The following is a 14,678-nucleotide window of genomic DNA, read 5'->3' on the forward strand; positions in this document are numbered from 1 at the left end:
TAATTAGGTGTAAGCAAAAAAAAAAACAAACAAACGTGTACTGTAATATCCAAAAGTTTCTAATTTTTTTTTTTAACTTATTAATATTAATAATCAAGTCTACTCTCTATCTTTTTAACATTGATTTATTGAAGATACATATCATATACGGTTTATAAATCAAATAGTCCAATACAAAACATTATAAATAAGTTTTTTATAATAAAGTAAGGTACACTTTTATCAGTTTTACATTGCTCAATTTCTAATACTTGATCTTTGGAAAACTTTCTACAAATTTATTTCCGATTGGATACTAAGAAGCTGAAGCATCAAAAAATGAAAAAACTAAAAAGCTGAGACACCAAAAAAGAACTATACCAAACACAAGAGGAACAATTGACATCTACCATAATTATTATTACTGTCAATCTTATATATTCTCTAAACCCACTTTATCTATAAGTACATAACCTAATTTATAAATTGATATCTAATTAACTATTAATATTTTAACTATTCACTTTAGAATCTAAATATTGATTTTAGAATATAAAGTAATTGATAGAAATTTATATTGATTTTAGAATATAAAGTAATTGATAGAAAGTTTTTATTTTAAAACGTTCATCACATGCAAGTTTGTTTATTAATGATCCAAATAAGCTGTGTTTAAATATTTTCTTTAAGGAAACAAGTCAAAAATATTTAAAAAAAATGTTTATATGTTCCTGCCTTCTAGACCAATCACTCTTAAAGAAACATTTAAATTTGTTTAATGATTAGAAATTTGTCTGCAAAACCTTGAAACTACATTCAATAAGAATTAATCCATTAAAAACCTTCAGTCAAGTTTAACATCTTGAAAACTGTAACCTCACCTATCTACCGGTTGAATTCGTGGTGAGACACCATTGGTTATTTGCACCCAATGATTTTAGATATGCACCTAAATAACTTTTGAAATTCTAGAATTGACCCTTATTCTAAACTTGAAACCTTAGAATTAAAAAACATATTTTAGAAAAAAAAAAAAGATTTTTGTGTTTCGACAATAAAATTTTATTATAAAATTGAAAAACCAAAACCTCATTTAAAAAAATAATAATTCAAGAATATAAAAAATACATTTTAAAAAAAATCCATAGTATTTTTTTAAACATATTGAAAAAAAAAGGATTCTGAAAAATTACAGAAAACATTTTGATCATTTTACCTTAGTGATTGGGTTCAAGTGAGTGCAGGAAGCAATTGTTCTAAGATTATTTCCAAACCTGTGATAAAAGATAAAAAAGAACTTACATAACTTAACAAGAGTCTAACCCTTATTTCCATTCTCCTCTCCCACTCTTCTCTCTCACATGTTCTTTCTTCTGAATTCATGCCCACTAACTCATCGTGCTCATAAATAAAGTGGATTGAGTTGATCAATCAAATAACCAACCCATAATAATCTGGACGAGAATGAATAACCCGTTTTGCCACGTATAATATTAACACCTAACTAAAGTGCTAAAACTCTTTTTCGTTGCCTACAAACCAGTGCTATTGTTAACAACTATAAAAACCGATTGGGTATTCACTCGATCGTGTTCATAGATCACTGGTTAAATCACTGAACCATTACTAATTGGGGGCGGGGTGAGCAATAGAATAGGATGCTGTGGGGGTGAGTTTAATTCTGTGGGGGGATGGACAACTAAGAACGTATAAAGGGGAAAAGGTGTAACCGGTCTCTAGTGTAAAAAGTAATTTAAAGTTTTAGATTAAAATTAGGATGAGAGTATTATATGAGGCTGTTCAAGGATTAACAAACGCGTGATTTGTTTGTTATGTGTGTTGTTATCTGTAATGTGTTCATTTAGTCGTAATAATGTGACATTGTCTTAGCTAAAGGCTAGGAAAGGGTATCCATATGTGCAGGTTGTGTAGGATTGGAAGGATGAGAACGTGAAGTGATTATGGAGGATATGAATGTGGATGGCTACAGATTTTTCATACCTTGGACAAGAATACTTCCAATGAAATGGAGGAATAAACGAAGAAGGAATTGAATATCAATGAGCTAGTGACAAAAAGACTATGTAGAACTATGCTGCAAGGAACTTGGAGGTAGAGTGAAGAAATGGATAACTTTGAATGAGCCATGGACTTACAACATCAAGGGTTATGCAGTAGGGACAAAGGCCCCAGGTGTGATTCTGGACTGAATGATAAAGATAATGCAATAATGCTGTAAACTATATGACAAGGGATGTTAATACAACTAAAATAGAAGTTGTTTTCAACACTCTCTCAAGTGGAGTTTTTGCAGGTTTTGGGAGAATAACAACATTCATAGATTTTGTAGGGCACCACCATACTTAATTGATTTCTAATTGTATAGGAAGGGGGCAGGCTGTTCTGCATAAATTTCTATGGAACAAAAAATAGGATGAGCAGAGCCATATGTGATTTAGTTTGGGTGCTTGTTATGGAAATAGATAAAAAGTTGTAATCTGTTTATTCTGTTTGTTTGAAGTTAGATCTTGTATAAGGGTTGAGACACCTCTAAAGTGTTTCATTTATTTAATTCATTAATTGCTGATAAAAAAACAAAAAACTGAACCATTACTAATACTTGAACTATGTTGTATTATAAGCGAAACTGATACAACCATCAATATTCCAAGTGACATCAAAGGAATACTTGTTGAACACAACCCTAATTTCGTATACCTTTCAATCAACCAATACATTCACAACCTTTTCATGATTTTTTTAATATATAAATCACTTTTACTTTTTCAAACAACAAAATGTTTATTTTTCAATAGATGCTATTTATTTTAAAAAAAAGTGAAGAAAGGGGACTTGGAATAAGCTGCCATTATGGCAAGGCCAGGTGTATTATCATTTTCGTCCAACTTTTCTTAAGATGTAAAGAGACCTCTAAAATGGAAAATTAGATGGAAGTATCATGTAAACTTTTTTTGTGAAGGTTGACATGGAGAAAGACATTGTTTATATTTAATTGTTTACAAAACTAGTTGTTGGCGGCCAAGCCAAAAAGAGACGTAGAGTGATCAACTTTGCCACAAAAGCGAAAATATCCATGAAATCCAAGCCTTCTTGTTGTGTATACCCCTTAGTGAATAATCTTGCCTTGTATCTCTCTATGGAGCCATCAAACTTGTGCTTGATTTTGTAGACTCATATGCAACCAATAATTGTCTTTCCAGGTGGTAAGGTAGTGATGGTCCAAGTTATGTTTTGCTCAAGGGCATGCAATTCATCTCTCATAGCTTGCACCTAACAAAATTGTTTGGAAGTTTCCTCATAGTTTTTGGGTTCAATATGTGAAGAGATAGATAAACTAGTATGTTTAAAATCAAAGGATAAAGCATTATATGAAATAAAAGACTATATTGGATATTTAGTACTCACAATATTATGTAAACTTGAAGTTTGATAGTCTTATAAATATGATGGGAGGCGTCTATTGCGGGTAGACTGTTGTTGAGGAATAGAATTACCCTCATCACTGAGAACAATGTCCACTTCATCATAAATAATGTTACATTGTTTAGTTTCATAAATAAGAATATATAATTTTGTTCATAATTTTTAAAAACGGGTAAAGATAAATTGTTGGAACTCTCATGAATATTAGTATTCTATTGATATGGAAAACGATGTTCATAAAATATTACATGTCTTGAGACCTTAATTTTATTGTTTTTAAGGTTAAGAAAACATACCCTTTTATATGAGATTGAAAACCAAGAAAAATCACAGAAACAACACGACTATTAAACTTGTTTCTATATGCAATAAGAGTATTAGAATAATATAAACATTAAAAAACACGTAAGATAGGAAGATCACAATGTTTTCCATAAAGCTTTTCATGAGGAGACAAATTCTTTAAGAGAGGAGTGAGTATTCAATTTATGAGAAAAATAGCTTGTTGATCGACGAAACTCCAAAACAGTGAAGGTAAAATAGTTTAAAACAATAAAACACAAGTCACTTTAAAAAGATGTTGTTTCCTTTCAACTATATCATTATGTTCAGGTGTCTCAACACAAGTCCTTTGATGTACTATACCTTTTGATGAAAAGAAATTATTCATATCAAATTTTAAACCATTGTCAGTTCTGATAGTTCTAATAGTAGTATTGAAATTATTTTCAACATATGCAATAAAACCAGTAATGTGATTTTGAGCTTTAGATTTTTCAATCATAGGAAAAAGCAAAGTAAAATGTGATTAATAATCAATAATAGTCAAGAAAAATCTATAACCATGCATAAAAGCTGATGACTTTTTACAGGAAGTGCACCGCGTTGTCAGAAGTAATAATGTGTCACTAAGGATGAATATCGAATCCACAAGGAACAATTGAATAATCAAGTAAAATATTCACTAAATATAAAAAAAAAATAGAAGTTTGTTGAGAATTGTTATGATGACAATGATTAATAAGAAAACAAATCAAAGAGTTTGTTGCTTCAAATGGGAAAATAGGGATTGAGTTTCATCTTTCTCACTCTTTTGTATTTTGATTAGCATGACAATATTGTTCCCTTTGATTGATATTGATGCCTGTATAAAAATTATTTATATCGATTCCTCACATATAAAATTATTAAGATGCTTCCTAAATATCGATTCCTCACATATTCATAAAAACAACTTATCGTTAAGATTAAACGTTGATGGCAATTAACATATCAAGTCTATTCCTAACACTTAAATATGTTAAGTATTATCGTTTATGTCAAAACCCTAAAAATACTTTCCAGTCAAATTTAAGATTCTAGATTATGTAAACCAAGCATTTAGAAGAAAAAGAATAATATCAATAATCAATCAATAAAAAAAATATTATATTTAGATATCACCTCAATACATAAAATTTTGAACAAATTACTCCCAATCCCAAATGGTAGAATTAGTACATATGATGACTATTACACGTAGGGAGAGCATGAAAAGAAGATCCAAAATGTTTCTCCTTGACGACTGCCTCCTCTAATGTTTCTCACACCTCTTATTCTCCCAATTGGGTTATAAGTCACTCAATGGTGTTTTCCTCTCAATCTTGCACACTAGGGTTGTGCCTCAAGCCCCCTATTTAACCTAATTTTCATGGGCTTAAGTGGACTCTCGCTCAAGCGAGATTTACTTGCTTGAGCGAGTGAAAGGTTGAACTAGCCCAATGTCTTTGGTGCTATCTCGCTCAAGTGAGATATGGCTCGCTTGAGCGAGCTCCCCTGGTGGTGAAATGACTATTTTGCGTGTTTGGGCAACTTTGGTGAGTGCTAGTGTACTCCAACCTTCCATAGAATCTTGAAATTAACACGAATTTGGGAATAAATCGCTCTTATTCAAATAAAAATAAAAAAACATGTAAAAAGGTATAAATTCATAAGTTAGGGGTTCTTTTATACTTATTTTAGCAATTAATACTATTAAGTGCCTATATTTTAATATGAAATATTACTGAAATTAGACGTTTATCAGAAGTCATAGAATAAGGATCTAGATATCCATATGTAACAATTCAAAATATTTGGTAGTGTGAGCATTATTGATATGAAAATGAAGTTTCCTTTGCTTTGCTTTATGACAAGTATCACAAACATAAGATTTTTTAGTAGTAATATAAGGGTATTGAGATATCAAAATATTTAATCTTTCATTTAAAAGATGTCTTGGTCTATAGTGCCACAAACTTGTGTTCTTAGATTACAGTTGTAAGTAGAAACTTTTGTTTGAATAAGAGTTTGACAACTAGTAAATGAATTAAAAACATACAATCCAACATTTATATAAACTAAATCAATCTGCTTGTTTGTTTAGACATCATGTATAACACAGTCAGTGGACGAAAAAATCAACTTGTAGTTAAAAGCATAAGTGAACTTAGATGTAGAAAAAAGACTAAAAGAAAACTATGGAACATAAAACACATTAGTAAGATAAAATTTATACATAAAATGTGTAGTTCCAGAGTCATAAGCAGAAATAGTGTGACCATTAGGTAGACTTTTAAAAACTGGTTTAATGCAATGGTAGGAAGAAAATTTAGATAAGGAAATGCATACTTGATTTGTAGCACTAGAATCCAAAATCCAAAGGTGTTTAATGGTTTCTAAATTTCCAAAGGAAAAGATATTACCAGTTGGAGAAAGGTCGGAAACATGTTTTGTTGACTTGATAGAGAAAGAACCAACTTGGTTGACTTGAGCTTGATTAAGTTTATAGTTGTTGATGATCTGCTTGAAGATATATGAGAGAATATGATATTGTTGTGGCGTTATGCGGATATCTCCAATCTCATGATCTATTTTGACTTTTCTTAGTGAAGTTTTCATCAACAGTAGTAACATTGTTAATCTGAGAGGGTTTGCTACCATAAAGCTTGTGACTCGGAGGATAGTTGTGTTTCTTATAACATGAATCTATCGTGTGGATATTTTTACCACAGTAAACTCAAACTTTTCTATTTCCATTATTCTTGAAATTTTTATTATGTTGACCCGAAACCAATTTTTTGATAACAAGTGGATTCAACATGACCATTTTTTCCACAAAAAGAACAAGTGACAAAGACAACATTTTTATTTACATTAAGATTGACAATGTTAATGTTAACAATCAAGAGATTACTAATCATCTAGCGTTCTTGCTATGCCACAAAAGAAAAAATATTTGTTATAAGAGGGATAAGTTCCATAAAAAGCACATGTGATCTAATGTTGTTATATTGATCATTTAGGCCACAAAGAACAAGTACATTTGATTTGATAGGAACACATATGGTCAAGTTTAAAGTTCTCAAGCTCATCCCAAATAATTCGTAACTTGGTAAAGTATTCTGTAACAGATAGATCACCTTGATTCAGATTAGACGCTTCCATTTGTAAGTCTGAAATACGAGATAGGTCCCCTTGAGAGTATCTTGCTTTCAGATCATTCCAAATGTCAAGTGTCATATCCATCCATATTAAGCTTTGTCTTATAGGGAGAGAGACCGAGTGGACCAACCAAGAAACCACCATATTCTTGCAGCGACTCCAGCCTGAGAAAGAAGGACCAAACTTTTTTGGTGGAGAAGTGGTACCAAGAATGAATTCAATCTTGTTTTACTCACTCAACTAACAATTTTGCTCAAAGAGTGATAGTTCATCGCATAAAGAACAAACAAAACGAAAGGAGTGGTTGTATTCTCATTAGGATGAAGATAGATGAGGCTTTGTAAAAATGCAAGTAAATATAAATAATTTTTTAAAAAAATATTTAGAATTGTTTTGTCCGGTTGACTTAGGTCAGGAACCGGTGGTGGATGCTTCCTTATTCTGTCTTTGCCGTCACTATCACTTAGAAACTCCTGAAATTCTCCAACAGAGGGTGCTCCACCTCTATATTACACTCTGATGATCAAATCAGTGAGAGCACTTATATATTATACTGTAGTGTAAAAAGTGTAAAATCAACTTACTTGGTGGTTAGGGTCTCGGGGCCCTTTTATAGTGTCATCCAATATCCATAACTGAGTTTCTTACTTGTTAAGATTCTTCCTTATATTTCAGAAGTACATCTGTTGCAGAGTATCGTATCTGACTGAGAGTATTCTTTTCTAACCAACTCAAAACGAATGATATCTTCCCTTGACGTTTGGATCATATTTAATTTTACTAAAAGTGAGAGGTGGACGCTCTTTTTAGAAACACTGGATCTTATTACGTTTGGGCCAATATTTAAAGTTACAAAATGCTCACCAGATACTTGCTTATTGATGGGCCAAGGGCCAATCGTTTAGACTAATGTGTCTAGCATGTTCTGGTCAGTTCGTTGATCGAACAAGCCAAACAAACCGAATGGGACAAGAATTACAAGAGATTGGAGAATATTAGGTAATATTTATTGTTGAAAAATAATATTTTATTTTAATTAAGGAATGCATGTTTTTATTTTAATTTGAACGTATAGTCCCCTCTTTTAATGATATTTATCTTTGAAAAAGAGTGAAGGATTATTTGTTCTCTAATATAAAATTGTTGTAAAGTTAGTTTGGCACACGCCTTGTATATTGGTAACCACAACACATAAAGTAGTTTTCCTTTCATTCATTTCATTACGGTTTTGCATCAAGATTTCAAATTACAAATTCAAGATTTCCTTAAGGTTACATTAAAATTATGATCATGAATTAAGAGTTCTTTCAAATGCATATTCAAAAATAATTTATGGTTAATATATTCAGAAAACTCTATTTTGAGCATCTTTACTTCATACAATTTTTTTTTTAAAAATGTTCATCACATTGACCTTGCAACTTTGTTTATTAATGATCCAAATAAGCAGTGTTTAAATATTTTCTTTAAGGAAACAGTGTCAACATATTTAAAAAAATGTTTATCTGTCCCTCCCTTCTAGACCCACCACTCTTAAAGAGACATTTAAATTTGTTTAATGATTAAAAAATTGTCTGCAAAACCTTGAAACTACATTCAATAAGAATTAATCCATTAGAAACCTTCAGTCAAGTTTAACATCTTGAAACAAGTGTAACCAGTGCTCAAACCAAAATACAAACACACAATAAATTAACGAGATATTAATATAGCATATTCTTAACACGATGTAATATATACTCTTTTTTCCTCTTTAACTATACACATTTATTTTATAATTAGAATGAAAATATCTTGCTTTGTTTATTAAAATAACAATTAATTTATCAATTCGAAATTATCTATTTCCTCCATGTATAGAGTTACCCTTTAATCGACATCACTCGTTTGTTCAAATGATTAAATCTAGAGTAAGAAAATATTACACCACATCAAAATTATTAAAGAAGTTTTTAATATCAACAAGAAAAATTAAATAAATATGAATTATTTTAAAGATGACCCAATCCTCATACAGAACATTAACTCATCTCTTGAGAACAAAACAAAAATCAAAGACACCTTTTTTTTTATCAACAATAAAAAATAAATAAATGGGGACCACTTCAGGGGTGGTCCAACCCTTTTACAAGAACACATAGAATCTAACTCCTAACTTGACATCCAAAATCGTCGGACAAAGGACCAACCAAACCAAGCGCTAACTAGCTTTACCGAATCAGCCGTATACATGTCAAAGGATCCATAACCCAACAGGGGTAGGAAAAGTAAACTTCGCGGGACTTTGCAGCAATCCAAGACCATACCTTTACTTGCGCAGAGGCAAAAACTTCTAACACATCTAATAGAATCAAAGACACCTAATACTGCAAGGAACACAACAGTCAACATCTAACCAAACAACTAAGAAAAAATCAACACTCAAAAACACCACTAAATCAGATATATACAAATCAGAAGATCAAGACACCAATCAAAATAAGAAAAATAAGCTAAACACATTTATGTTAATTTATTTATATTCCTTGTTTCCTTTAGTATACACTTTTATACTATTAATAAACAAAAAAAAATTGTTTGTTTGTCCGTTAAAATACGTAATTATTCATCCCTCAAATCTGTGTGTATTTGCAAGTGGAGGTGTGACTTTGAAGTATTCGTCAGTCTATGTGTGAAAATGACCATGTTACTTACTTTTGTTTTATAAATTGAACTAAAATGTGTTTTCACAGTATAAATATATTTTACAGTATCCTTTAATTATAAATTATAATATTACTTTTTAATAATCAAATCTAAAAAGTTTTAGTTAGATGGATATAAAAATCTTGATGCTTAAAATCATGAAAAATTGTGACCCACTCCTGATAATAGCATTTTATTTGGGCTGTGTAGTGGTATTCCTTTTTCAAGTGGGCCTGATTCATAAACCAGAGGAAAAGCACAAGATCAAAGATTTGGTCCCATATAAAAAAGCAAATGAAAATAAAACACAGAAGAAGCAAAGAATAGAGGTACACTGCTGCAGCAACAAAGCTTCCAAAATGGCATTAATTCCTGAGTGGTCCATTCTCTGTAAAAGCTGAGATCTTATATACACCTATTCTATGAAAAACTCATTACAAAGGGTCATTTCGTCCCAACAATTATAAACTATGAACTTGAAAGGAAAGAAAACAACGTGGCAGCTTAAAAGGCCAATGAAACATATTTTAATCCTCATGAAACTTACATCTGAATTCATCAATTATAATTAAGCAAGTGACTCTTGTGATGATCTCAGATGGGTTATCATTGCATGTTAACAGCACAGAAAAGTACAGGTTTAACTTCTCTAGGCAAGACTTTAAGTAAAATAAGGAAGTCCTCATTTATAAGTGAGTAAGGTCACACAAAAGCTATGATAGATTTACACTAATCTTGGAATAAAAACTTCCTCCCACCTTAAACTAATTAAATATATAATGAAACAGCAAAACAACAAATTTGCCGTCTCATTTGACTAACTAAAAATGGAATGTTGGCAGAATAAGACAGCACTGCCGCATTACTTTCCATTAATTATTGATTAACCAAATCATGCTGCTTGCCTTCTAAGCATAGACAAACAGAAGATTATGGTAATTAAATGATGTTTAATAATAATAGATAAACACCACAATAGACAATATGCATTTTCAATGCCATCTTGTAATATTCCAAAAGCGTATTATATGCTTCTAATCAACTATCCTTCTAGTTCCTTTTTTGTACCAAGATAATTGCTTGTAATAAGGTTTTAAGAAGTTAGGAAGATGAGACCAAACAAAGCAGATGGAATGGATTAATGTCCTTGTCAAATGTGATTAATGGGTCTAATCCTTTTCTTTCTTTCTTAGGAGATAACTTACCCAGGACCACTTGCACACCCATAAAAGAGAAATTAATGGGAAGATTAGATTTTAGAACTTTGCTCGTGCAATGTTTCACCAGACGCATCTACAGCGTTATCTCCAAGATAAAATCTTGTAGTGGTAGGAGATCTCCATAAATGAATAAGGACAAAATTGCAGATAGGTTCCATTTCAACCCCAGAATTGATAAAGGTCGTGAAATTGGCCAAACAAATATGGGCATTTTGGAAGGTGGAAATTTCAAAGAATAGTAGATGCACAATAAATAATATCTACGTTCTGACAGTTAAATCACTTAAAATATATACCTGCTCTTTATAAAGGAGAAAACGTGACAGCAATAAGAGCTATCAGGAGGAGGGTGAGACATGTCCTGGTGGTGATACAAACATCATCTATGAACATAAACACAGTAATATGACATTTTAATAGAAACCAAGACAACCTTGAATTTTCCTATAGTCTTAACTTTCTTCAAAAAGAAAAATAAAACCAAAAGGATGGTAATAAACAATAATGATCATCGCGAAATTTGCTTCCAGCTCCATTCCCGTCTAACTAAGTTTCTTGACAAAAGAAAGGAAGCTAAGATGACAACCCATTAAGAGAAACATGAACATTGCGACATCCATCATCTTCTTCATTCATGTGAATGTCATTGTTGTTGTTGCTATTTGGATTGTAGGGGTTGTTGATATCACTGTCAAAACCACCTCCACCACTGGTATTATTGCCGTCATCATGATCCCCAACACTTTGAGAAGAATTTGCATTTGCGTTTGGATTTGCATTTTCCCCTTGATCCAATCTTCTCCTAAGAGTGTTCTTGTTGTTGTGCATCCACACCTTGAATACCCCTCTAGAGACCCCAATGTCATTGCAGAATTGCTGGACCAATCCATCATCCCCTTTCTGCATTCTCCACCCCAGTTTCTCAGAGAAGCTATGCATCTTCTCCTTCTGCTCTTTGCTGAACTTGGTCCTGTACCTCTTCTTCGGGTTCTCGCTCTTCAACATCACGCTCGAAAAGGTGAGGCCTCTGTGGTGGTGATGTTCATCGGAGGGTGTAGAATAGCCAGTGCCGAGGGCTAAAAGCATGTGGGGTGCTGAAGCGTGGTACGGCGGCACGTGGGAGAGTGGAGGAGGTGAGGGGCTTGACATTGGGCTCGGACTGTGACTCGGGCTCGAACTCAAGCTCGGACTCGTGCTTTGGCTCATGGCTCGCTGAGAGATTGGTGCTGGTGCTGAAGGCGTGTAGATGCAGCTTAGAAAAGTGGGGTTATTGTTGGCGGCGGCGGCGGTGTTGGTGCTGTGAATGTTGTAGTTGAGGTTGTTGTGTTCTTGAGGATCACGGCGGTGGAAGTTGCGGTGGCAGCCACACGCGGCGCACTTAAGGGAGCGAGGATCGGTGGGGTTGGTTGAGGAGGAAGGCATGAACTCGCCACAGCCATCGAGTGCATGGCCACCTAGGCTGGCGGCGTGGTTTTTGAGGCATTCTTTGTAGGTAACCACCATGGGCGGTGGTAGTGGCAGTGGAGCACCGATGGTGGTGGGGTGGCGCTTGGGTGTGCCGTTGGTGAAAGATAGAGACTTTGGGGTGGTATTGTTGGTGGGGTTGATGGGTGGTGTGATCCTAGTATCTGCATCCAAGGTTTGTACTGTGTGGGTACTGCTGGAGGTCAGGTCCATGTCCGTTGTGTCTTCAAGAATGATATAACAGGAGGGAGAGGTAGAGAGAGAGAGAGAGAGAGGAGATTAGGGTTTTTGACAAGCTTAAAGCATTCTGTTGAAAGGGTGAATTGTTGGGTTGAAAGGGGAAAGGAAGAAGAAAAAAACAAGTGATGGGGTTAATGGTGTGTGTAGAGGAAAGAGAGTGATGATGATGCAGGTAGAAATGGCGATGATGATGGTTATAATGAGAAGTGATGACAAAATCTGAGGTTTAAATGGGGTTGCGAGCAGAAAGAGGGATACAACAACACATTAGGGTCCAAAATCTCAACCACTAATGATTTGAGAAGAGAATAGAAACAAAACAATAAAAAGAAAAGATAAAATTTGCATAGTAGGTTTTGGTAGAAACAAAGGAGTTTATGAATGAAAGGTTTCAGATAATAGAGCTAGTATCTACTAGGGGTAGGGGAAATAGATGTAGATGTAGATGTAGATGTATTTCACCTTTATATATGTTTTAAACCAGTAAAGAATGTAGAATGTATTAACTGTTTGAATTGTTTTTGATAATCATGTAATTAAAATGGATCATGGATGATATGTAATAAGTATTTAAAAAGTTATAATAATAATGATATTTTATTCGGTGCATATAGAAATTAAATTGTCTTAAAATATTGAATAATATGCCAAATAGTGTGGTAAGTGAGTTATATGAAGGAGATGTGTTAGTTGGGGGTAATAAATTTGTCTGAAAATATTAGGCAAGAATATATTGGTTGAGGTGAGTGATTGAGAGAAGAGAGAAGATGAGAATTGAAGGGTGGTACGGAGATGGTGCATTGGAGGCACAGCTGGGCCAACTCACTCCCCTGCCCTGCAAATGCAAACACATCAATTCTGGTTTTCCTTTCATAAACTCACCACTTTCCTGCTCCTTCCCAACAAAACCTTACCTCATCTTTTCATATGCTCACGCAAATAACACTTTCACTTCCTTTCACACACACACATTTTCCAACTTTCCAACCACACATTCATCCATATTTTAACTTTAATCTTCCCAATTCCCTCAAATTCAACCCTACCAACCACTTTTCACAATTAATAATTCAATAATCACAATATCATTCTTTCACTCTCAAACTATCAAATAAATATAAATATTTATAATCACTGATAAATAAATTACAATAATATCTATTAACAAAAATAAATTTACATACAAAATAAAAAAAATGACGAATTAATATAATACAAAATTATGTGCACGTCAAACATGAAAAATAGAAATTGATATAAATAACCAAATTACAAGTTTTATAAAAAAATTGATAAAATCATTAATATCAATTTGTAATGTATATATATATATTGTTTATTTTAAAATATTGATATCAAATTTTAAAAAGTAAACAAAAATATTTTTTTAAATCATCTGTTCAAATCGGTTTATACCTTGTAAGTGAATTAATTTAAGTTTAACTAGTTATTTCGACATCAAGTTCTAGATATATAATTGTATTAATTTGTTTAGAAATTTTGTTACCATCGATAATAATCTTAACTAAAACATAATCTCATTCTTAAAAAAAGACGTGTAATTTGCAAAAAAAAATTGATAGCAGTGGAACTCATCTATACTATAAACCAAGAATATTCAGTGAAAAAAAAATGAGAAAAAAGAGTAACAAAATTGGTTTAGTTTAGATACATTTTCACAAATTACTTTACACCCTTATACCTTTGTTTCTAGTGAGGAAATGCAAATATTTATTATCCACAGATAAAACATGAAAAACGAAATTTTAATTAATAAAAAACACTAAAAATAAAATGTTTATACGTTTCAAATTTCTTCTCAATTGCGAAGAAAATTATATATATATTTATATAATTTATTTAATTATTTTTATTTTAAACTTAAATTATTATTACTTTTATTTAAAATAGAATTACAATTCAAATATAATAAATATAATTAAAATTATAAAAATAAAAAATTAATCATATTATATATATTAAATTATAAATATAAATAATAATAAATATATTTTTAATAATAAAAAATTATATAATAATTATATTAATTATAAAAAATAAAGATAAAAATAATAATGTTATTTAATATACAAATAATTTTTTTTATCAAATATTTATAATTATAAATATTTAAATATTTTTTTTTATCAAATTTATATCATTTTTCATTTTTTCTAAAATTAA

The 14,678-nt window shown here is 31.8% G+C and overlaps 1 protein-coding gene across 1 annotated transcript; it reads right to left on the reverse strand.

The window, feature by feature from the left end:
* Nucleotides 1–11,055: 11,055 nt before the first annotated feature.
* Nucleotides 11,056–13,360, reverse strand: LOC137811543 (zinc-finger homeodomain protein 11-like). The gene has a single exon (XM_068613330.1). It carries the CDS (start codon nt 12,465–12,467, stop codon nt 11,364–11,366), a length of 1,104 nt encoding a protein of 367 aa, XP_068469431.1. The 5' UTR covers nt 12,468–13,360; the 3' UTR covers nt 11,056–11,363.
* Between the last annotated feature and the right edge of the window lie 1,318 nt (nt 13,361–14,678).

Source organism: Phaseolus vulgaris, chromosome 2, assembly GCF_000499845.2.
Source record: "Phaseolus vulgaris cultivar G19833 chromosome 2, P. vulgaris v2.0, whole genome shotgun sequence".
Taxonomy (NCBI): domain Eukaryota; kingdom Viridiplantae; phylum Streptophyta; class Magnoliopsida; order Fabales; family Fabaceae; genus Phaseolus; species Phaseolus vulgaris.

Excerpts from the sequence above, each read along its gene's own strand:
- LOC137811543 (XM_068613330.1), bottom strand. The coding sequence starts at position 12,467 with ATGGACCTGACCTCCAGCAGTACCCACACAGTACAAACCTTGGATGCA.